The sequence below is a fragment of the Caretta caretta genome, chromosome 7 (assembly GCF_965140235.1).
Source record: "Caretta caretta isolate rCarCar2 chromosome 7, rCarCar1.hap1, whole genome shotgun sequence".
Classification (NCBI taxonomy): Eukaryota; Metazoa; Chordata; order Testudines; family Cheloniidae; genus Caretta; species Caretta caretta.
The window spans coordinates 95585565-95610991 of NC_134212.1; the positions used below are offsets into that span (position 1 = coordinate 95585565).

General features: G+C 41.0%; 1 protein-coding gene and 1 non-coding gene across 11 annotated transcripts in view; one reads left to right on the forward strand and one right to left on the reverse strand.

Moving 5' to 3' along the window:
* LOC125639610 (uncharacterized) overlaps positions 1-13179 on the forward strand; it is a 34699-nt gene extending 21520 nt beyond the window's left edge. The window contains exon 5 of the transcript XR_012669396.1: positions 9069-13179. This is a non-coding gene — a transcript (uncharacterized LOC125639610). The remainder of the gene's footprint in view (positions 1-9068) is intronic.
* BLNK (B cell linker) overlaps positions 1-25427 on the reverse strand; it is a 141689-nt gene that overhangs the window by 22343 nt on the left and 93919 nt on the right. For 7 of the 10 annotated variants that reach the window (XM_048857119.2, XM_048857115.2, XM_048857118.2 and 4 more), the window contains 8 exons: positions 19505-19570; positions 14518-14574; positions 11490-11539; positions 10319-10359; positions 8582-8738; positions 6118-6269; positions 5506-5584; positions 3092-3181 (listed from right to left, as the gene is read on the reverse strand). In XM_048857119.2, the coding sequence (XP_048713076.1) occupies positions 3092-3181; positions 5506-5584; positions 6118-6269; positions 8582-8738; positions 10319-10359; positions 11490-11539; positions 14518-14574; positions 19505-19570 (692 nt within the window). The remainder of the gene's footprint in view (positions 1-3091; positions 3182-5505; positions 5585-6117; positions 6270-8581; positions 8739-10318; positions 10360-11489; positions 11540-14517; positions 14575-19504; positions 19571-25427) is intronic. The other 3 variants (XM_048857117.2, XM_048857126.2, XM_048857124.2) reach the window with 1 other exon arrangement.

Consider the following 25427-nt stretch of genomic DNA (forward strand, 5'->3'; position numbering starts at 1 on the left):
CGCCACACTATTAGCTCTGAGCTCCTGTTCATTATTGCAGGGGTTTTACTTGCTCACAAAAATAACAACAGATTGTAAATCATGAATATTAAAAAAAACATTAAAATAATTAATGCCATAATCTAAATCCAGCTTCACCGAGTGTAGTGAAGCAAGGTTGTATTATATTTTAACTTTAGCAAAGTCAGAACTGTAATCTGGCAAGTACTCTAATACCCACTAGAGGGAGCTGTTTTATTTGTTTAAAATCCATCAAGAAAATTGTTGCTTAGAAACTGTGATTAACAGGAAATCACAACACTGAAAAGGGGTTTAAAGATGTCTGAAAAATTATGTGATACAACTGCAAATCAGAGAGAACTTTTGTAACTATGGCTTGGAAGTTAAACAAATTCCTAATGAAAATGAATATGCGTAATGCTTGGTAAGAATTGTGTAACTAGTTTGTAAAGGTTACATTCTGGGCAATTAATGCCATGGCTAGGAAGCAATACAGCATACAACTGGCACTACTTAGCTAAAGAGGATTAAACACATGTTTGCAATTACAGAAGAAAATATCCCACCATTTTTTTGCTTTTGTCCTTATGTTCTCTTTCCAAATAAACTTCCTTTTACAGTACGTGACAACAAGAGAAGCATATACAAAGCTATCAGAATCCACATAATCTCAGTAAGACTGAGTCTTGATTCAATATTTTAAAAACTCATCTTGGCATCCTATACTGAAATGAGATAATTGATCAATGATTTATTGGTTCCGGTAAGTGTTTTTAGCTTATATTGATCCATTTGAAGTCTAACTTTTACTAAAGCAAAATAATAAAAAGTAGAAATGAATTCAAGACGAGTGGCTTATTCCAGTTTTATTCATTCTTAAAACAGATTTATAGTGCAGGGATCTATTTCAAACACAATATAGGGAAAATGGCTGTTATAAACCAGAAATACCTGAAGGGGAACTTGCTTCTATTTTACAGACATGTGTGATAGGTTTATGTTTTGAACACATCAAGTGTAACTTAATATCTTGCAATAGAAGAGATGAGCAGATGGATCTTTGAAATAAAACACTGAGTAAATTGCTTTGGGCTAATGCTAGGTTTTTAATAGGACTTGGAGAATACAGAAAAACATTTACAGAATAATACTTTTATTTGTAGCAATGAGACAGTCACAAGAGGTTTAGGTCAGAATTGTCAGGCTCAGTGTGGAGAGGGAGGGAGTGTGTGTGTGTGTGTGTGTGTATACAAATAACCTAAAGTTCTTTAAGTCCCTTGCCAGCTTTGTGACCTATCCTCACTACATAATTACCTTGCTGTCAAAAGAGCTGTGTTTCTCCCTACATGGGCTTATTACCCCCTGTGATAGGTCTCCTTTCTTTTCATCATCAAGTCCTATTCAGCATTCTCCTCCTAATCAAGTGTTGTGCTAATTTACCATCAAGTGGGTTACTGGGCAACCTCTTCAACAGTTCTGGAGCAACATGACCCAGCAAGCCCTACACTGGGATGATTTGATCTCCTTGCTTTAAACTTAAAAACAAACAAACAAAAAACCCTACCATGCAACCACTCTGGAGTTTATGCACCAGAATGCCCCCTAATATTGGAAAACCTCCGAGCATGTAGATGGGTGGTGCTTGTGGGAATGTAGGGAAGGATCTTGAATGCTCCAGAATTTCCTTTTAAATTACCAAGCAACAAGATCAGTGGGAATACCCAGGTAGGAAGGATTACTGGGTCTCATTCCACCTAAGCAGAATGCTATCTATGGGTATGTCTACGCTGCCCACGTTACAGCATGGCCATGGCAGCGCTGTGATGTGGGCAGTGTAGTCACACTTTATCACCAGGGAAGAGCTCTCCTGGCGATTAAAAAATAACCACCCCGAATGAGCAGTGGTAGGAGCATTATCGCCAGGAGCATTGCTGCCGGTGATAAAGCGCTGTACTGGTGCTTTTCAGTGCTAAAATTTTTGTTGCTCAGGGGCAGGGCCAGCCAGGATTTTTGCTGCCCCAAGCAAAAAAAATTTTTGGCTGCCCCAGCTTTTTTTTCATGGCCGCCCCCCTGCCCCCAGCTCTGCCTCAATTCCGCCCCTTTCCAACCCCTTCCCCAAATCCCTGGCCCCACCTCCTCCCCCAGGCGTCTGCATTCCCTCCCCCATTGCTTCCTGTGGCTCCCCCCCCCCCCGCACCTCTTCCCACCCTAGCTCACCTCTGTTCCGCCTGCTCCCCTGAACATGCCGCCGCTCTGCTTCTCCCCCCTCCCTCTCAGGCGAGGGAGAGTCAGCGTGTTCAGGGGAGCAGGTGGAGTGGAGGTGAGCGAGGGTGGTGGGTAGAGGAACCAATCCCGGCCCCAGCTTACCTCCACTCCACCACTGCCGCCTCCCCCGATCGCGCCGCCACTCAGCTTCTCCTCCCTTCCTCCCAGGCTTGCCGCGTGAAACAGCTGTTTTGCATGCGGCAAGCCTGGGAGGGCGGGGGGAGGAGCGGAGCAGCGGTGGCGCGCTCAGGGGAGCAGGCGGAGGCAGAGCGGAGGCGAGCTGGGGCGGCGGGGGCACATTTCTAGGGGCAGCGTGGCAGGCGCCAGAATGCCAACCCTAGAAATGTGCCGCCCGAAGCACCTGCTTGTTTTGCTGGTGCCTAGAGCCAGCCCTGCTCAGGGGGTGTTTCTTCACGCCCCTCAATGACTAAAGTTTTAGCGCTGAAAGTGGCAGTGTAGACACAGACTGTCTGTTCACTGAAGATGAAAGTGAGGCATGAGGATGAACCTGCGGTGCATGGGCCACACTCCAAAGAATACCTGCCATTGGAGGGCGTAGCAGGCTTTCAGACTTCCTACTTTTATAGATAGGGAGCAAGATTATCCACCTGCCCCCCCACCAATTGCCACTGGAGGAAACAAATGGCAAGTAGTTGGCTGTTTCCAGGGATAAGCAAAAGTCTGAGCTGGTTCAGCCATCCCTAATTATGTGCAACATAGTAACACTTTTTCCATCCAGAAATCATACTATTGCATTTCCAAACCCCATTGTCAAAACAGGGTGTCTACAAGATGATCCTTTTACACCAATATAAACTTTGCATACCTAGCATGAAGGGAGACACAGGAGCAGGAGAGGACGTGGTAGAGCTAGGAAGAACTGGCTTTGTTGGTTTGGTAGATCTGTTTACAGGAGCTTAAAACAAATAAAAAAAAGAGACAAACATACAAATGTCATGTCTATGGAATGAGAACAAATACAAAGAAGGTCTGAAGGCTAGTCAAGAGACCTTGAGAAATTCATCTGTGGCAGAAAAAGAGCCTCTGACTCGTGTGAGTAACCTTATTCTCAGTGCTTCCACCTTGCCATAAATATCCAAGATTGTCAACCGTGTGAAAGTGCAGAGTCACATACTGTTCAACTGACTTTTCACTTTAGCACAGCTAAGTAAACCCCCAGGTGCAATTGAGGTAAAAAATGAATCCCCACATTTGTTTGTTAAAAATCTGCTGGGACACCCCAGCATGTGGAGAATGTTAATGAAGCGGTACTCTTGGATGAGAAGAGAGGCATGCCAAACCAAGCCAAGATTCTCAGTTGTAGGGGTGCAGGACTGTGAAAGGTCATGGAAAGAGAGGTAGGAGCCAAACATGGCAGTTGGGAAAGACAACCCTAACTTTTGCCCTTGGACTTTCCTAGCTACAGGACCCACACTGCCCCTCCTCACTTGACTGCAGTCTCTTTAGTGCTTTCCCCACTTCATTATGAACTAGGGCTGTTGATTAATCACAGTTAACTCATGCAATTAATTCAAAACATTAATTATAATTCAAAAAATTAATCATGATTAATCGCAGTTTTAAATCGCACTGTTCAGAGAATACGAACTGAAATTTATTAAATATTTTTGGATGTTTTTCTAAATTTTCAAATATATCAATTTCAGTTACAACACAGAATACAAATTATACAATGCTCACTTTATATTATTTTTTTTACAAATATTTGCACTGTAAAAATGATAAAAGAAATAATATTTTTCACTGCACCTCATACAAGTACTGTAATGCAATCTCTTTATCATGAAAGTACAACTTACAATGTAGATTTTGTTGTTGTTACATAACTGCACTCAAAAACAAAAAAAATGTAAAACTTTAGAGCCTACAAGTCCACGAAATCCTACTTCTTGTTCAGCCAATTGCTACGAGAAACAAGTTTGTTTACATTTATGGGAGATAATGCTGCCCACTTCTTAATTAAAAGTGAGAACAGGCATTTGCATGGCATTTTTGTAGCCAGCATTGCAAGAGATTTACGTGCCAGATATGCTAAACATTCATATACCACTTCATGCTTTGGCCACCATTCCAGAGAACATGTTTCCGTGCTGATGGCACTCGTTAAAAAAAAAAAAAAGCATTAATTAAATTTGTGACTGAACTCCTTGGGGGAGAATTGTATGTCTCTGGCTCTGTTTTACCCACCTTCTGCCATATATTTCATGTTATAGCAGTCTCTGATGATGACACAGCACATGTTGTTCATTGTAAGAACACTTTCACTGCAGATATGACAAAATTCAAAGATGGTACCAAGGTGACATTTATAAAGATAGCTACAGCACTCAACCCAAGGTTTAAGAATCTGAAGTGCCTTCCAAAATCTGAGGGGGACGAGGTATGGAGCATGCTTTCAGAAGTCTTAAAAGAGAAACACTCTGATGTGGAAACTACAGAACCCAAACCACCAAAACAGAAAATCAACCTTCTGCTGGTAGCATCTGACTCAGATGATGAAAATGAACACATGACAGTCCTCGCTGCTTTGGATCGTTATCTAGCAGAATCCATCATCAGCATGGACACGACCTCTGGAATGGTAGTAATGCTGCCCTTAAAGCATGAAGGGACATACAAATCTTTAGCGCATCTGGCACCTAAATATCTTGTGCCACCAGCTACAACTGTGCCATGCAAACGCTTGGTCTAACTTTCAGGTGACATTGTAAACAAGAAGCAGGCAGCATTATCTCATGCAAATGTAAAAAAACTTGTTTGTCTGAGCCATTCGTTGAACAAGAAGTAGGACTGAGTGGACTTGTAGGCGCTAAAGTTTTACATTGGTTTATTTTTGAGTGCAGTTATTTTTTGTACATAATTCTACATTTGTAAGTTCAATTTTCATGATAAAGAGATTGCACTACAGTACTTGTAATGGGGAAATTGAAAAATACCATTTCTTTCTTTTTTTTACAGTGTAAACATTTCTACTCAAAAATATAAAATGAGAACTGTACACTTTATATTCTGTGTTGTAATTGAAATCAATAGATTTGAAAATGTGGAAAACATCCAAAAACATTTAAATGTATTCTATTATTATTTAACAGTGCAATTAATCACGATTAATTTTTTAATAGCTTGACAGCCCTACTATGAACCCTAGCAACAGACATCCAGTGGCACGGTGTTTACCCTAGAGTAAAATTATCATGTGCTTAAAAGATTAACACTCACGTTTTGTAGATGGTGAGGTACTGCCTTCCGTTGGTTCAATGTAGTTATTGTCATCATCTACAGGCACGATATAATCATCCTGAGAAAAATGCAGAGAAAAGCTACAAGCTAAGCGTGCATTATGTCAAATACACCACACGGCACAAGCCTGTTTTAGCAGGGATGGACAAGATGAACTAACGCCAATGATTGTCTCAGGCATCTAAACTCCCTCTGTGGCTGGATAAGGCTGGGCTTTTCCATGGACATTTCCCCTTCACCAAACAGCTCCAATTGTGGCACAGCTGATCGATCACTTACTGTCTCAGTACTCTGTAGCCCTGCCCCGGTGCTCAATATTTCTGTTCCTTCCCCACCTGTCAGCAGTCTGTCTCTGGTGAACAGAGAATGCTAAGTGGGCTGAATGGCCCCACAGATTTACGATGTGGGTAAATGTCCACCAGAAACTAGTGTGAGACTATGCATTTATTTTTATGACCTACGTAATGATTTGAGCCACAGGAGTCAGATGTGAAAGGCTAGCATATTAAACACGTGCAGCATGTAGTTTGTGATACTTATGGGGGCATAATTCATCTGTACTGTAAAGACTTGTGTATCTGTGAATATTACCTCATCCTCATTGAACTCTTTGGTCTTGGGTAGCATTTTTGGTTTCAGAGCGGCAGATGATGATGGCAGAGATGGTTTAGATGGTTTCTTGGGTTTAATTAAAGACTGACTTGGCCTGCATGGCAGTGGCTCCTGGTGGGTAGTGCGATTGTCTTTAAATGAAGGGGGAAATAAGTTTAGTACATAATTACTCACTAACTGCAAACAGTTGTTTTAATATCTATGCAAACTGACAGGTTTCAGAGTAACAGCCGTGTTAGTCTGTATTCGCAAAAAGAAAAGGAGTACTTGTGGCACCTTAGAGACTAACCAATTTATTTGAGCATGAGCTTTCGTGAGCTACAGCTCACTTCATTGGATGCATACCGTGGAAACTGCAGCAGACTTTATATACACACAGAGAATATGAAACAATACCTCCTCCCACCCCACTGTCCTGCTGGTAATAGCTTATCTAAAATGATCATCAGGTTGGGCCATTTCCAGCACAAATCCAGGTTTTCTTACCCTCCACCCCCCCACACAAATTCACTCTCCTGCTGGTGCTAGCCCATCCAAAGTGACAACTCTTTACATAATCAAGTCGGGCTATTTCCTGCACAAATCCAGGTTTTCTCACCCTCCACCCCCCCACACAAATTCACTCTCCTGCTGGTGATAGCCCATCCAAAGTGACAACTCTTTACACAATGTGCATGATAATCAAGTTGGGCCATTTCCTGCACAAATCCAGGTTCTCTCACCCCCTCACCCCCCTCCCAAAAACCACACACACAAACTCACTATCCTGCTGGTAATAGCTCATCCAAAGTGACCACTCTCCCTACAATGTGCATGATAATCAAGGTGGGCCATTTCCAGCACAAATCCAGGTTTTCTCACACCCCTCACACCCCCATACACACACAAACTCACTCTCCTGCTGGTAATAGCTCATCCAAACTGACCACTCTCCAAGTTTAAATCCAAGTTAAACCAGAACATCTGGGGGGGGGGTAGGAAAAAACAAGGGGAAATAGGCTACCTTGCATAATGACTTAGCCACTCCCAGTCTCTATTTAAGCCTATTTATTTGTGTGGGGGGGTGGAGGGTGAGAAACCCTGGATTTGTGCTGGAAATGGCCCAACCTGATGATCATTTTAGATAAGCTATTACCAGCAGGACAGTGGGGTGGGAGGAGGTATTGTTTCATATTCTCTGTGTGTATATAAAGTCTGCTGCAGTTTCCACGGTATGCATCCGATGAAGTGAGCTGTAGCTCACGAAAGCTCATGCTCAAATAAATTGGTTAGTCTCTAAGGTGCCACAAGTACTCCTTTTCTTTATGCAAACTGAGCGTCTTTACTCTGCCTATAGCATAAGTCATATAGAATGTTCTGTGACTGGAGGTGACAAGAATCTATTATGTTCTATAGTCCTTAAGTACTGTGGCATATAAATTCCCATGCAGCAAGGTGGGTGAGACTAAAATAGATGATATGGCCAGCTTCTCTGGGGTACCACCAAAATACCTACAAAGAACTGGGTAATACAATTCCTCATTATTTGAAGTGTGTGCAAATAATGTGTTTATTACCTATCCAGCTACTTGTCTGGCACTGTAATAGTCGAGTGCCTTCTATATGTCCAGTACCTGAGCCTCATATAATGAAACTGAAAGAGACGGGGGAAGAGGTGTGCAGTGAGGGGATGGTTATGTTGATATTCCTTTTCCCAATGTTCTAAATCTTGGTCCACCTGAAGTTACTATAAAAACTTCCAATGACTTCAATGGGACCAGTATTTGGCTCAGAATATAATGTTGAAGGGAAGAGAAGGGTTTGTTTGTTGGAGCAATATAAGCAGAGTCATCTCCTTCAAGTCCTGTTTTTAAGGCTACCTGCTTCCTACTCCCAATTGTTAAGGGCAGCATAGGCTTAGATCTCTAGGACTGTTATGGCCCCTGTTTTGCACTTGCTTGGCTAACAAGTTAGGGTACAAACAAGATAGAAAACAGGGGTCCTTTAATGTTTTGTTCTTCCTGCTTGACCTTAAATCAGCTAGGGAAGAACCAATCCCCAGATTAGGCTAACTGGGTGATTCCTGAGGTGTGCTCAGTGAAATTTCTCCTCAAGGTTCCCATGCATATTGTTTTATTACTCGGTTTATAAGTGCTCATCACAAAGCCTGTAGGCCTTCTACAAAATATATTAACAAAAACTTGGGAGACAGCTGCAATGCGGTGGGGGGTGTCACCCACCAACAAATCCATGAATCCTTCCAGAAAGTAAGCACCCTGATAAGTGGGGTCAGGAACAAACAGGCCCTCTTCCTTTTGAGGCTAACTCCTGAGAAAAGGACGGGCTTTACACCACATTAACACCATTTGAAATTCTTTTCTTGTTTTTCAATTTGTTCATGGTGCCACTGGTATCAATAGCTGAGGGACTGACAGGCTTGTGTAACCAAAGATTTCATAGGTACCTGCATATTCTCCCCTTGAAAATGAAAATGATGAGGGAATCTTCTTTTTCTCTTGCTCGGTTGGAGGGGGCTCATAACTGTCATCACAGTTCTCTTCACTTGGGACCACATACATCTCTGAATCAGAGTGGGCATCTGGATTTTCATAATCGCTGTCCTAGAAACATACAGCTTCCCATTTCTTACTTTGTAAAACACTTGGAGTTTCATTCGTGGAAGTAACACTCAAACATCCCACCAGTTGCATTATTTGCTAACCTACAAAAACACTTGCTTGTCATATGACAGTTATGAACATGGTCAACTTCATTAGTGTTACTCTATTTCATCATAAAACATATTTAGAATATTTTTGCTCTAGAGAGAAAGGATTTAACAAAGTGCTAACACCCTGATTTTCAGTACCCCTATGCTTTCCTCTCATCACCACTGGAACACCACAGACCTCTCACTTCCTATTTCTGCTTTCTCCCTCTCATCTCCACAGGCCCTCTGCTAAGCTGGGACTGCATCCCCCGCACATCAGTGAGTCAACAGACTTCTGCTTCTCCACCAGCCCTGGGAGCCAGCCCCTTCCCAGTCTCAACCTCAGCTGATGATGTGACCTCTATCTCCCCGTTCTGGTTCCTGGTCTTCAGGGAGAGGTCAGGAACTAGCATCAGGAGGAAACAGCATGCTTTAGGGAAGCAAGTTATAGAATCAGGAGTGTTCTTCGCCCTGTGGCAGGATGGGTCATGATTTGCTTCACTCTAAAGTCCTGAGGAGACCTTACCATCCTCTACCCTACCTGATAGGGCTTCGCCACCAAAACCCAAGAAGATAGCCATTCACCATGTGACATCTACCTGGGAATTAGCTAGTTTTCTAAGGGTTAATGAATAATCTTCACACTCTTTATGCAAGGAAAATCTGGGCATCTCAAACATAAAAGAATTAGCGATTGTCCTGAGCTACAAAGTTTGGATCTGAACTTTCTTCAAATTTAGGCAAATTTAGGGGTGTTCAGACCTGGAATTCTGTAGAGGGTCCACCTCAAGTATCATGGAATAAAGGAAAATGGATAAATATTAAATATATTTGAAATGTCAGAAAATGGAGACCAAATCTTACAATAGAGGAGAGTGAATTTATATAGGTTGTATGGTCTCTGGGGGCAGGAACTGTAGGTGAAATCCTGAACTTATTGAAATCAATGGGACTTTTGCCATTGTCTTCAATGGGGCAAGTTTTCACCCTGTGTTTTTTCTAGTGTTTGGAAAATGCCTAACACATTGTGGGTGCTACCAGTGTCAAAATAAGCGATGCCAAAAATAAGTCACTAACCACAAATTTGACAACACTGATGAATAAGTGAAATCTAAAAGTATCTGTAAATCTTCTAATTAAGAACAGGCCAGTGTTTTTTTCAAAAGTGGCCACTAATTTTGGTTGCTCCGTTTTTTGGGTGCTCAAGATGAGACACCATAACCCTAAATTTGCAAGATGCTAATCATCTACAGCTACCATTAACAATGCTTCTGAATGTTGGGTCCAGGTATTTCTAAGCTGGGTACCCAAAAATCGAGGCACCTAAATCAGTGGCTGCTTTTGAAAATTTTCAACCTTGTGAATATAGTAGGATTTTAATAGTAGAAATGTAAATTTGCCTGAAATTATCTGATTCAGAACTAAACTTTCATTATGTGTGGTCCTAATTGAAAGAGTAACTGCTTTATGACCCCAAGAAAATATACTTACAAAATCATCAGACCATTGTTCATCTTCATCCTCTGCATGTTCTAAACCAAACATTTAAGTTATTTAAGGGAATAGAATAGTGATCACAAACATTCATCTTAACTACTGATTGAATGGCTCTGTTGCATTCCAGTCTCTCTCTCTCTCACACACACACACAAAATTCCTGAAAGTTTGTGCCAGAAACACTTGGTTTTGGCTGAACAGTATTGGCAATTAGAATTCTGCTTCTGTTGCTTATTTGGTTTTAGAAATTAATTGAGAGTGCTCATGAAAGAGTCCCAGATGGATGCGCTGGACAACGCAGTCCTCTACTTATTCCCAGTCTGAATAGTAGCAATGCAAGCTTCCCCACACTGCCATGCCCGTGTCTCCCCTTTTTTAAAGGAAATGAAGAGAGAGGAAGAGCTCATTCAGCCCTCTTGACAATTCAGTTCTTGGCCTCTCTGGTAAAGTTCCAAATTGGATGCCAATTAATTATGATAGTTTTAAGGATGTGGAAGCCTGTCAACTTGGAACTGGCTATGGAAGTCACTGAACGATTTAGATTGACAACTTCCAGTCACTCCCCACCTAGTCTGCTGCTGTTTTACTTTATTTTCTCCTTAACAAAACAATTCTTAACACTTCAAAACAAAGGTAAAACAAAATTGCAGGCAGTGAAGATGTAAAATAAGCAAATATAGCTCCACTCACACTTGAAGATAATGTTTGATGCCATCATTATATTAGCACCAACATCAGATTCCATTATTGTGGGAAGGAGACCTTTTTGCCCATAGTTTCTTTCTTTACTTTCACTTCACAAGCATCATAAGCCCTGAACTGGACTGGCTCTCCATCCAGCATGGCTGGATATGGAGCCTTCTCCCGGTTGGGAATGGCCTAGAGATGGATCCCATAGAGTAGGTGAAAGCTGCTTCGGAGAGTCAGCTAGCAGGGGCACTTGCTATCAACTACTTCTTACTATTTGTTCTTCCCATTGGGGCAGCTCTCCACAGTTTGCTGTCTATAGTTTTGCACTATAAGTTGCACTAGAAAGAATTGGACTATAAGTTATTGGTAATGGTTTAGGATTCACCTCGCATAGAAGATAAATGTGAGCAAATATGCAGTTGTAACACTCTTAGAAAAAAATATACAGTTTAACGTTCCATTAAGCCATCCTTACCTGAAGCATAATCCCTTTGTGGTACACTTGGTGGGGGTTTATTTTTTAGCCTGTAAACAATAATTATTACATTTATGATCCAATAGGTAATAGTTGCAGGAAGGCAAGCATTAGCCAGATGCACAAAAAAAGCTGATGACAAAAGATATCTGCAACTGAAGACACAGGTCATTGTCACAGATATTCAGCCAATTGCTGCAGGCAAATATTCTGAAAAGAGAGTACTTTTTGGAAACAGCCAAGAATATAGACTGCAATCTGAGTTTTTTGTTAAGAATTTTTTTTTTAAAGAAACACACATATAGAGGAGCAGAAGCTATAGGCAGCATTATACATTATAGATATGTGCATATCTGTTTGAAGAAGTAAAGCTGATTGAGGTTCACAAAAATCCTAGTAAGAGGTTTATATGTGAGATGATAAAAGAGTACAGTGCTCTCTGGTTCTAATTTACAACTTTAGATTTGCATTCACTTTAAATTCCAATTGAGGCTTAAAAGTTTTCCCAGGCTGTCTCTCAGCCAGATTCTGATCTCACTTACAATGATTTTGTACATGTATTGCTCCTGAAGTCAATGGGGTTACTGATTTATGCTGGTATCAGATCAGATCTGGGGTCTCAACCTTTGCATCTGTCACATGTATGAGGTATGCATGTTTGGTACAATAATGGAAGTACTAACACAGAAAGTCTCACACCAATTATTTTTCATAAGGCAATACAATTTGAATAGCTTTGGTTCTGTAATATTGAGTGAACCAAAATATTATTTAGAGAAAGATTGAAACATTCTTCATAGGCTTCTCTTCATTTTCAACTGTGCTATGCTATACCTAGAATTTAAAATCATGCAGGTTCCTGTTTGTTTAATTGTAAGCCCTGGGAGAGCACCCCCAGGAGCTTAGTGTAGTGATCTATTTATTATTCCATTAATGATCTGACATTACCTCATAAGAAGAGAGGCACATTTCTGTGAAGTTATTCAAGCCAGATCCAATGGTGCATCTGGGCTATTACATGCTTGAGTGGAAGTATCTGAAGCTAGTAATGTTTTGCTTTTTGGATTAATATAAAGCATTAATACAATTTGCATTAAAATGTCCTTTTATAATAATTCTTAATATATGTAAGCAGAGTCAAAATGAGCTCTACCCAGACATCTGGTGGTGAGCTGTGAAAAAGGACTTCAGGGGCTGATCTCGTTTGCATGGGCACACCCACCCTGCCTAACATGATGGACTGCTTGCCCAAATGGTCACTTTGGCTGCTGTGGGATCCCCAGTCTCTTTGTTATTGGGGTAGGAGTAATAAAGAGTTGTTATCCTAGTTATGTGAATCAAGGACAGTAGAACTGTACTTGGCAGATCACTCAGCCATCGACCCGAGCAGCGGAGCATGTAAGGTGCCCCCCATACCACCCTCCACTTCCACTCAGGCTGGGAGGTAAACTCTGCAGATGAACTTCTGAACTCTGGGGGCTGCACTGACCAAGGTCAGAAACTGTGTGTGTGTGTGGGGCGGGGTGACTGTTGGGTTGCTGGACTTAAGACTCTGAGGGGAAAAGGACACTGCCAAACTTACTTGGGGGTGGGTCTTTTGCTCATGGTTTGTGTTATGAATCCTGTTTGTGGTGTTTCCCCAACATAATGGTGCAGTGTTTCCTTCCTTTATTAAAAGGCTTTTGCTACACTCAGACTCTGTGCTTTCTAGATGGGAAGTATTGCCTCTTAGAGACGCCCAGGGGGGTGGTATGTAATTGTCCCAGGTCACAGGGTGGGGGCTCGAGCTGGTTTTGCATTGTGTTATTGAAATGGAACCCCTAGATACTGAACCTGGCCCTTGTTGCTGCCAACTCTGATGGGCAGAAGGGTTACATATATAATCCAACAATTTTTCCTTAGCACTGATGAGACCGCACCCCGGGCCCGAGCCAGTGCCCAAGACAATGGAGAGACTTCCATTGACTCCAGTGGGCTTTCAATCAGGTCCCAAAAGAAGTGCTTCTGGGGATGTTGTTTGCAGAGCTGAGTGTATAATTCACCAGGAATAATGTCCACAGTGACTGTAACTTTTTCTTGTGCTCTTGAAGGTTTCTGAGCCATTGTGATTTCCTTCAATTTATTCTCTCATTTTTTCCCCAGTTTTGTTTTTTTAACAGTTTGCTGCAATAATTTGACACTCAATATTCAAGACTTGGACACGCTGCTTACTTGTGACTGTTCAGCTAAGACCCACAGCTAAATGTTGTTTCTGTTCCCTGATTGGGTCAGTGCATCTGACTGAATACCCAGATGTACAAATGTAAAGATTTGGTTTCTGCGAATGATTTCTACCCTAGTTAGTGCCAGTGAAACTCTACTGCTCATACAGTTGTAGAAAGTACATGTATGCATGGTGAAGGTATGGCCAAAATAAATTCGTTACCAAGCTCAAGAAAATATCCATGGAACATTTTTCACAGAGGTTGCCCAGCTCTCTTGATTAGTAGTGTCACAGAAGAAGGTATAGGTAGTTCTTCCTTGCTGAATGGTTACTAGTGCCCAACAATATGGGTATAACTTACCCTGCAGGTAGTATGTTATTAAGCATTCTTAACAGCATTATTCCTATATCTCATCCAGGTTAGCACAGGCATGTTAAAAAGGAGAAACCAGGGCCACTGCCAGGGGAAATGGCTGCTGCTTTGTCCCAAGTCTAGATTTGATGGAGAGGCTGGCCCCAAATCCAGCAGGGTGATCTGTGCTGGATTTGTGCTGAGGTGCACAAGGACACCAGAGACAAAGGAAGAGGGTGGAGAAGCCAATAAGGACCCTTCTGACGGAGAGGGATGTGTGGCTTGGTCCATATTGTAGGTGTTCGGATCATAAATTGGGAGGGCTTGCTTCAGTATTTTGACCAAGAATCTGTAAATCCTGGCTGTGGCCCTGGCAGAATATGTAAATATGTTACAACAAAAGCATGTGAAGCACAGAAGAGCTCTGTATCTGAGCCATCTATCATGCCTTGTGTGGTTCTGAAATAGCATACCGATCCCAAGTATTTTTCCCAGTTTTGCAAATTAAGGCCACTTGTTCATTTTGGAACCTAAATAGCAATAGAAAAGAAATGGTTTCTGTCACAGAAATGAAACAATTTATGGCCACATCTGTATTTGTTAGTCTCTTCAAATATGTTAGTTATTCTAAAATTCAAACACAAACCCACAGAAAAGATACTGCACCGTATTAATATTATTTAGTGAGTGTCAACACTGTGGAATCCTGGTCCCATTGACGTCAGTGGGAATTTTGCCATTGACTGGAATGAGGCCATGATTTCACCCACTATTTCTGCAATATGCAAACACGAATGACAAGATCCCTGTTTCTGGGAGCTTACTGTCTAGTTACTGTACATGCTGATGAAATAATAAATATGTACACTTATAATACTTTTACTCTTTAGGGCTGTTTTTGTAAGCAATGGCAAACGGCATGATCCTGCTCCTGTTGAAGTTAATAGCAAAACTCCAAATGACTTCAGTAGAAGAGGATCAAGTCCTATCTAAGTGCATGTTGTTCAAGGGAGAGATTATAGTTGTTTTTCAGCATATCTTTTATCTGCAAACTAGGCAATTACATCAGAAGTGATTCCAAAAGAAATCATGGTGGTAAGAATTTCAATCACTTTGAAAGTGCTCTAAATATATTCTGTTCTGTATTTAAGTTAAATTTGATAGACTTGTGAGTTAATCCTTCTGGAAAAGTCCTATAGACCTGAATGGGAATTTACAGAAATTACCCACTCTAAAATATACAGGCTGAAATTCTGACCACCCTGAAGTCAGTGGCAAAGCTCCCATTGACTGCAGTGGGGCCAGACTTTCACCCAAAAGTTTATTAGAGAATGAGATATCCTTTGTGGAGGTTTGTGAAACATCCTACAGAATTCCATAGCTGGGATATAATTTTCAATTCTACAAGACTCATCCAAAATAAAAATAAATCCAAACAGGTTTTTGAGAATATTTACAGCTGTTTAAAAATAACATAACACATCTTTCTGCATCATTAGCTTCAATAAGTAATCAGCTGGTATTTGAGGCATTTCATTTAATATGAGACCAGCACTGCTGTAGTAGCTTTGCACACCATACACTAGATAGCAGCTAGCAGGCAGTTAAGTGAATGAATGACTTCAATTTTTAAAAGTACCATGGTCTGAATCTTCCTCTCTGCAATGTGCTGAGCACTCTGAGGCTGATGCAGCAAAGCCCTTTGGCATGTGCCTAACTTTAGGCATAGGAATACACCCACTGACATCAGAGGTACTACTCAGTTACTTGAAGTTGAAGAGGTGTGTAAGTCTTTGCGGGATGGTGGACAGGGTGTTTAATGAACTGCAGGACTGAATGCTAAGCCTTGTCCTGATGCTGTGTTCCTAGAAAACTTGTTTTTAGAGATTCCACCACTTGTGCTGGAGACTGGCACTCACTCCTCTATACCCGGCATTTCAGCCCACCTCTCCCAGCTTTTAAGAAATAGCTGAACAATTTTTGTTTTCAAAAATGTTCTTTAATTTTATTACTGTTGGCCCTTTCATACAGGATGTGTCCTTTTCTTCTGGTCCATTTTTGCTAACAGGGCGTTTTTTTATTATATGCTTTCTTTAGCTGATGTTATGTTTTTACTGTTTTTATTGTTGTGCAGTGCCCTGGGTGCACTACGTAAATACAACTATTATTAAAAAATAAATGCATTGAACCTGTCAAAACTTTGTCAAAACTCTGAACTAGTGCCGTTAAACTGATTGATAACAAACTGATCCCAAATTGGAATCTCATGATAGAGTGGAATGTTTTGTTGCTGCTTTGGAAGAGTCGGGTGATAAAGAAACTCTTTAAAATATTTATGAAGCTGCCCATGAGTGTTATTAATGTTCTTAATATGGTTTTACATATTTTCTTTGAACAAAACAGTGGTACTGTAATGTTTATGGCTACACGGTATAATACTTTTGACTTTAATGGACTGTCCCATTTATTAACAAAAGGCCTTGAGCATCAATAATAAGAAATCTGAAACACATTACATTGGTACATAAATGGAAACACAAGTTTCCTTTTGGTTCAGCTAAGATACATGTATGATTATACTGTTTCTGTTTTGTTACCTCTTTCTCCATGTGCTTCAGTTTGTTTCCTTGACTAGTTTGCAATATTATATACTCAGTGCATAGTGTGTAAAATACCACAGTTCCAGCTGCCATCTTCAGGATTGTATGAAAACAGGGGGCACAGTAAGTGCTACAGAGTTATGGAGCAGGAGAGACCTGAAGTCTATGGATGTTTTGCTTGTGTGAGGCATGCAGGATCTCAGGTGCTGTGTCATCTCAGTAGCTGACCATGGCGGCACAAATGTCACACAAATGGCACAAGGAATGGACAGATTCTGGTTACAGGCAGCCTCTTTATTTCACTTACTGCTGCTGGCTTTGTCAATGAAGTGTCACTGATGTCCCCAGGAAATTTTGGAAAAACTTTTTTGACGTAGAGACAGTTCATTTGATACTTCATCTAAGGCTTGATCCTGCAATGTGCTGAGTGTCCTGAGCTCCTACACCCTGCCTCAGCAAGCCACTTAAGCATCCGCAAATCTTTAAGGGTGAAATTTTGACTTTGTTGAAGTCAATGGGAGTTTTGCTATTGAATCCCATGGGGCCAGGATTTACCCAATAGTATGCAACTAGTCCCTTGCTGAATAGGATTTGCCCAATAGTATCCACAGTCCACAGAAAGAATCATAGGGTTGGAAGGGACTGCAACGATATAGTCTAAAAACATAATGATACATTAACTCATTGCCACCAGGTTCTGTCTCTGAATCTTGGAATCTTCTATTCCTACTATTATTGCTAACTTCTGCAATTTTATCATCTAATGATATTTGGTGTTTTTCTTGAAGCCCTAGCTCCATGTGAATATGAGAATCTCAGCTTTAAAACCCCCCAACAAGTTCTAGCCCTCAGGGTTTCAGAGAAAAGCACAAAAATGCGATCCCAGTGCAGCCCAAAGGCAATTTAAAAACATATTATTTTAAAGCACTCACATGATTGTTGGAAGCTAGACTTGTGATTTTGAATATTTGTTGCTGGCAATACTTCCCTACTCCCTGAGAAATAGAATTCCACCCCCCCTTTAGGAAGCTGCTTATTTCATATTTTCGTGGTTACTACTGAGCTCTATGCTGGGTTCACCCTTTAATAGACTCCTTCTCCAGCCTGCTTTTCTGGTAGCTGGCTCTTTAAATCTGGGAGCATTGAGAGCTGCAGCCCTATAATGGCCATTTTGTATCTATCTGATTCAGGCTGCACCTCGCACCCTTCCAGCTTGTAAGTACATTTAGATCCTATTATTTTCCCCCTTCTTCTTATTCTTAAAGAGGGGGCACATCCTCAAAGCCATACTGTTAAAAACCAGATTTCATCTCCAGGTGAAAGCAACTATGGTAAAATGATTTGTCTCTGTAAATTATAACTCTGAGATCCTTCTCTCATTTTTGTTATGTGCTTTCATCTTTGAGACATTTGCTGCTGACCCACTGTGATGTTAAGTCTAACTGCTCTAATTCTGCTACTGTGATATTATTCTTTATAAAAGCTAAGGTTTTGATTCTACTCCATGAGGGCAGACTCCTCATTATAGTTTCATGCAGTCCAGAGCTCTGCAGTTTGTACATACACCATGTTAGAACCCCCCAAAAGGCAAAGTATGTTTGAGTTACTGAAGGCTCTACTCAACTGACAAAAGAAGTGCCAGTCAAAGGTAACACTGACGTTTAGCCCTTCACTTGTGCTGTTGTGCCTGTGTGTAGGCAATGAAGAGGTATAGATCCTATGTAACATCTGAATATGAGATTTTCTGCAAGCTGCAGCAATTCTTAATTACAACAGGGTGAGTGCAGGAAAAAGTGTAATGGTTAGCTTTGAATTTCCCTGCTTCATTCTCATGTGTATCACCAGGTCACAGCGAGGGAGAGCTTTATCACAAAACTGAGTCCATTTCCCCCACGAGGAGAGGACGCTCCCTACTTAGCAGATACTAAAATAATACTTTCCAATCTCGAATGTATCCATTATGGTTGCTGTTACTTAAGCACAGTTTTCTGTGTGCTTATACGTTTCCATTGTGTATGAGAGCTGCATCGATAGACTATACTGAGTAATTCTGTGTGTTGTTGTCCTATCATTGCAAATGCTTCCTGAAAACCTGGTAAATAACTTTTTTTTAAAGTTCATTTAATATATCTTGTGTACGTCTTTCTTACACCTATAGTAAATGATTCATGGATTATCAATGAGATTGTCACATACATATGTTAATCCCATGTGAAAGATATGGTGTATTCAAAATTAGTGTGCATGCTTAATAGCTATTGTGCTAAAAGATGAGTCTGACTTTGGAAATAAAGGATGTCTTATTAATATAACCACCCATGAAGAAACACTGGGATTTATCTACGCGTACATTGTGATTATTTAATGATAATCATTCTGCAATTTACTGCTGGACTAAGAATTTTAGGTTAGGGTTTTAGTGTTATGGGTTTCTTTTAGAACTTCTTAATATGTACGGAATGTTCAGGATTGAGTTTTGAATATTATGGCTGATCAGTTGCATGAAGGTAGGAGTTCAAATTAAAATTAAATTGTAGGGGGTAGCCTGAACATAGGCCTAAAGAGAAAGGGGACACACAAACATTGCCTGGGAGAATCAACCTCAATGATACATTATATGTAGATATTGTTTAAACTGATCCACGAGCAGCTTATACTATAGAATAATTTGGGGCCTGATTCTGCAGCCGCTTCCATTGATATTAATGACAATCCTGCACGTGGAGCAGCTCTGGAATAAAGCTGTTGTTAACATATGTCTGTCCAGAAACATGCACTCCTACCCTCAACGTGGTCATACAACATGCTAGATATTCTGAGCTTTAAACAAGGTGCAATTATATCAACATCTATGACTTACTTTTTGAACTTGCTCATTATTCCAGTTTCATTTTTCTTGATATCATGTACCATCTTTTGAAGCTGCCTGTAAGAAATTGAACAAAACATCATGAAAATTGTATTGTGTGGCTGATAAGGCTATTTTTTTTAAACTATTACAATTATTTTCCTTTCAGTGTAATTGACACATCAAAAAGAGTTTGTTCACTATTAAGTATTTCACTTGTGACAGTCACTTGTACATATGCAATATTTTTTCTGCCTTTCAACAAAACCCTTTGGCATGCTCTGCATTTGGGGAAAGAAAGATTATCCTTCTAGAGCCCAAAGTTTGGTGACGTTTAAACAGTATTCTAAGTCCAATCAAATGGCTGAAGCAGCAAAGCAATCAAGATGCATCACTGACTAAAGTGAAAAACTTGAATCCGTTATGCAATGTTTTCAGAGAATGGATTGACAGTTCTCTAGATGTATGGTGGGAAATGCTCTCTGGTTTCTAATCTATATGAATCATCTAGATCAGTGCTTCTCAATTTCCTCCATATCACAGTCCCCATGTTACAACAGAAAAACAATTTTTTTCCAACCCTGCCTCCTGTCCCATGTAACAGTCCCCTTGTCTAGTCATGACTAGAACTGGGCAAATAATTGATTTTTTTTCTGTTTGCAAGCAGTCTCTCTTCCCCACCCCATTATTTTTATTTGACACAAATTGAATCAGAAAATTCCTGACAAATTTTGGCAAATCAAAAAAGTCCAATTCAGGTTAAAAAAAATTGTTCAACCTGAAACATTTTGTTTCTGAGCATTTTGAAAGGATTAGAATCACAAAATGGGTAGAGAAGATGGTGGGGATCTCCCTTATTTAGCTCAGTGGTTAGGGCATTCATCCAGGATGTGGGATGCCTGGTTTAAATTCCCCCCTCTGTCTGATATGGAGCAGGAATCTGAACTTGTGTCTTCCACCTCCAAAGAGAGTACCCTAACCACAGGGCTAGAGGGTATTCTAAGGCAGGTCTCTCTTCTTTTGAAGCTGTTCCATTTTGTACAAAATACTTGAATAGTCATTGGAGCAGGGACTTTAACTGGGTGACTCCCACCCAGAAGAGTGTGATAATCACCAGGCTACAGAGCCATTTTCGCACTCTCTCTCTCTCTGACCCAAGTTCAAATCACTGCTCTGTCAGGCAGAGGGGGGATCTGGACCTGAATCCCCCATGTACTAGTTGAATGTCCAACTACTGGCTAAAAGATATAAATGGGGACCACCATCACCTCTTTCTCCTCTAGCTATTTTGTGAATGGTGCCAGTCAAGAAAAAACAATTGCCAAAACTATTTGTGAAATTCATATCAAATGTTTTGGATTGACCAAAAATGCATTTTTGGAGAATAAAAGATTTGTCCAAAAATCTTCACACTACTCTAGTCATGACTGTTAGGTTGAGAGCCCATGATTTCTAGACTATAGTTACATGATCTGATATATTTAGGGCTAAAGCCTATTTATCTGAATGTCAGTTAGTGCCATTGACTTCAGGAGGAATACTCTTGTGAGTAAGGTAATTTGAGTATCACTTAAATGAAATAAAGCTGAGTTCTTAACAAAAAAGAAAATGATTTAGGCACCCAAGGTGACTCCAATGACACAGAGTAACCTCTTTGTAAACATACTCATAAGGAAAAATTAGTTAAAATTGTAATAGGGAGAGCACAGCCTCATACAAACTTCTACAGAGAGACCATTTTATTTAGTTTTCATTGTTTTCTCCTCAGGATACTCCAAGAGAAAAATTGAACTATATTAGATAATATCTTCAAATCAAATCATGACCAACAGGAAGAATAAATGTGATTTTAAAAAATGGTCTGTCTGAAAGCCTGCCTACAATCATTAGAAGTTATCAACTCATTCCATATTTTATTTTCACTTTGTTTTATTTCCAAAGGAGGAGAAGTCCATTAGGAAGTTGTTGAAGGGTTTGTTTACATATATCAGTAAAATCCTCAAGCTACATCTGTATGGTTTTAGAATTTTAGTAATCTGAAAGTCTTAATCTGCACAGAAGTATTGAAAGGGCAGAGGAATAGGTGAGACTTGCCAAAACAAAACACAACTTCCAGCTTCACTATCCTCAGTAATTTTAGGTGTCTCTTTAAATTAATTAAAATCATTTTCAAAGGAAATTGGAATTAATTGAGAATCAATAAAACCAACTTGTAAAACATGTAATTTGCCTAGCAGGTGTGTAATTATGTATGTATGGACCTGAAATCAATGGCTCAGGCCCAGGTGTGTAATTAGCATGTGTATGTGTAGTGGTTAGAGCATAGGACTTAGATTTATTGAGTTTTCTTCCAAGCTCTGCCACTGATTAGAAGCGACTTTCTTAAATGAGTGACAGCTAATTTTTCTGTGCTTTCCTTTCCTTATCTGTGAAATGAGAATACTCCTACTTAAGGTACTTGTTTAACAGGAGTGTTCAGAAGCTTAATTGAATAATATTGTTTAAGCACTTTGGGATTCTTGGGTGGAAAGCACTATAAAAGAGCAAGTTTTATTTGTATATTAACCAGGCTCTCTTGATAACTAAACAGAGACCCTAAGTTTCTTTCCATTGAAGTCAACAGGAACTGTTAGGTGTTCAGCACTTTGGAAATTAGGCTATGTGTTTAGGTACTTTAAATATGGCTGTAGGTGGCTAATGTAGGCATATATTCCACCATCCGTCTGAGACAGGATAGTGGTTTAGATGGACTTGAGGTCTGATCCAGCATGGCAATTCCTATGTTCCTAAATCTTTGCCTTAATTTTTATTCTTACTTCTGTTTAGAATGAACTTGGCACAAAAAGTAGGAGTGTGCTAATGAAATTTGCTGATGATGCAAAGTTGGGAGGCATCATCAATACAGAGGAGGATCGGAATATTATACAGGAAGATTTGAATGACCTTAAACACTGGAGTGCCAGTAAGGGATGAAATTCACTAGCACAAAGTGCAAGATCATGCACTTAGGTCTAGAAGAATTTCTTCTACAAGCTGGGGTCTCATCAGTTGGAAGTGACAGAGGAGGAGAGGGACCTGGGTCTGTGGGTTGCTTACAGGTCAACTATGAGCCACCACCAGTGTGATGAGGCTGTAAAAAAGACATCCATGTATCACAGTTGCATCAGGCAAGGCATTTCCAGTAGAGACAGAAGTATTAATGCCATTGTACAAGGCACTGGTAAAACCTCATTTGGAATACTGTGTACAATTGTCATCACTCATCTTCAAGAAAGATGAATTCAAACGAACAGGTGTTGAGAAGAACTACTAGGTAGGATGATCAGGGGAATGGACGGCTTATCTTATGAGAGGAGACTGGAATAGCTTTGCTTGTTTAGCCTAGCAAAAAGAAGAGTGAAAGGGATATGGTTGCTTTCTATAAATACACCAGGGAGGGTGAGGAGCTATTTAAACTAAAGAACAATGTTGGTGCCAGAACAAATAAACTGGCCAGGAATAAATTCAGGCTGGAAATTAGAAGATTTCTAACCATCAGAGGAGTGAGGTTCTGAAGCCGCTTCCCAATAGGAATTGTGGGGGCAAACAACGTAATTAGTTTTAGGAAAGAGCTGGACAAACTTATGAGTGCAACTTGTGATGATAGGGGGTAAGACTCAGCAGCCCCCGGGCTCATTTCTGGTTTATGTTTTATGTTCCCATAAGCTCATGCTTGAGGGTTTCAGCTGGTCACCTGGTAGGATCAGAAAGGGATTTTTTTACTCTCCCCTCTCCCCCTGTGTATTCCGATGTGGTCTGAGTGTGTGTGTGTATTTGCGTGTTTTGTCTCCTTCTTTTGACGTACCAGAGATGGCTATTACTGGTGACGGGAGACTGGACAGGGTGCTTTGAAGTGTCACGGAGCATCCTCTCTCTCAGGTGCTTGCCTGGCTGGTTCTTGCTCACATGCTTAGGGTCTAACTGATCGTCATATGTGGGGCTGGGAAGGAATTCCCAGGTTGGCAGTGACTTTGGGTTTTTCTTGCCTTCCTCTGGATCATGTGGGAGCAGGTCACTTGACAGGATTATCTGGGTATATCTCACTTAATAATTTCCCTGCCGTTGCTGGAGACTTCAGGCACTAATGCACCTTGGTCCCTTTTATTCTTTACCAATGGCACACAACATTCTAGTGTCCTCTGGGCTGTAATACTTTGGTTTAATTTCAGGTGCTGGGTTGATGCGTAGGTGCTGGGTGGTGTTGATGGCCTGTGATATACAGGAGGTCAGACTAAATGATCTGGTGGTCCCTTCCTGCCTTAAGCTAAATGATTCTCGATGAACACTGAATCCCTTTGTTCAGCTCTGGTTGGAGCAATGTTATTTAGAACCAGGCTTACCAAAAAAAGAGAAAGCAGTGGCAGGGCTTCTGTGCATGTCAATGTAACTTTTTACATCTGGAAATGTTTGTGAGAATTATGTAGCTGATTTAGGATTCAATCAAAAGCCCACTGACTTCAGTACACATTGGATCAGACACTCTGAGTATGGTGGTTCTTCATCTATGAGCTTCTTTTGCAAAGCTTTTGGATTTCTGCCAAAGAGATGATTTACATCCAACAAGCTTGCGGGGAGGGGAGGGAAGGGAATACTCCTCAAAGATTCTTCATAGATTGATCCCTTTGTCTCCATTCCCCATTTTGTGCCTTATTTCACAGTGCCTCATGTGCTTGGGGTAGCTACCCAATTAATCTGTCCAAAGGATAGCCCAGATCACATACCCTGGCATAGTGGCAGGACTGATTCTGTACTTCTTATAATCTTCCTGATAAATGGATATTCTTGAGTTTCTCCAGTGAGAACTATCGTGCATCTTTAGATTGTAGGCATCTTGAAGGCAGAGGCTTTGTATTTCCACTGTACTCCACTCTGGTTCCACGTCCCACTGGGGATATCAGTTGGTGGCTCCTCCATGGAGACACAAGCACAGGTGTGTACCTGGTATGGTTCACCAACCCTTCTGATGCCAGTTCTTTCTGTGGTGAGAGGGAGACTCTGGTGAACATCTATGTAATGTGCATCAGGTTACAGCTCCTCTTCCAGTTCCTTCAGAACCTTTTACTAAGGTTCTGGCTGCACTTCTCCCTGCATCCCCTAATTCATGCACACCCCACTTGTGGCCCCACAAAGTCGCAAGATCTCCTTGTTAGCCTCCTCCTGGGGCCGGCCAAGAGCACGTCCTTCACACCAGGAAGAGAAAGCTGGATGGGTGGGGGATCTTCTGTCAGTGGGGGGGCCTATTTTCCGTCCCTTGTCTGATCACACCTCCGGTAGAGTTCCTCTGGGCATTGTCCACCGATTCCTTAGACACTCTGAGGAGCAGTGGGTGCTGTCGGGGGTTCTCTGCAGGGTGTCCACCTCTGGATACCAACTTTTAACCTTCATTCCTGTCCCTGTTTTTTCATTTGTTGTCTCCAGTACTGACTTGCACCCTGGGTCCAATGACTGCTCCCCCTCAGTGGAGGGGGTGGACATCTAGCTTTGGGCAGGCCTAGACTTGCTTGTCCCAGTACTTGCAAATAGTACACTTACAGGAAATAGGTGCAAGAATGATCATAAGAAGGGGGGCATTTTCCTTGAATATTTGGGCAAGGACTATGTGCACACAAAAAGTATTTTTTGAAAACCAGCATCTTTAATGTCATACAACTTTTCCTGTATATTTGTTTCTAAAAGAAGTGATAAGTAACCCATTTTCCTCAGCACAGCAGAGTTGTTCTTTCGAAATGGTTGGTGAGAGGAAAACTAGGATGTATATGGCACAGGCTGGAAATGCTGATGATTGCAAATGCAGCAGATCAAGAAAGAAGAACTTGTCTGTGCGCTGTAAAGCCTGGTGTGTGTATGTGGGGGGGGGAGGAAGGGGAGTGAGCTAAGTCGGTTTAAGTTACGTAAC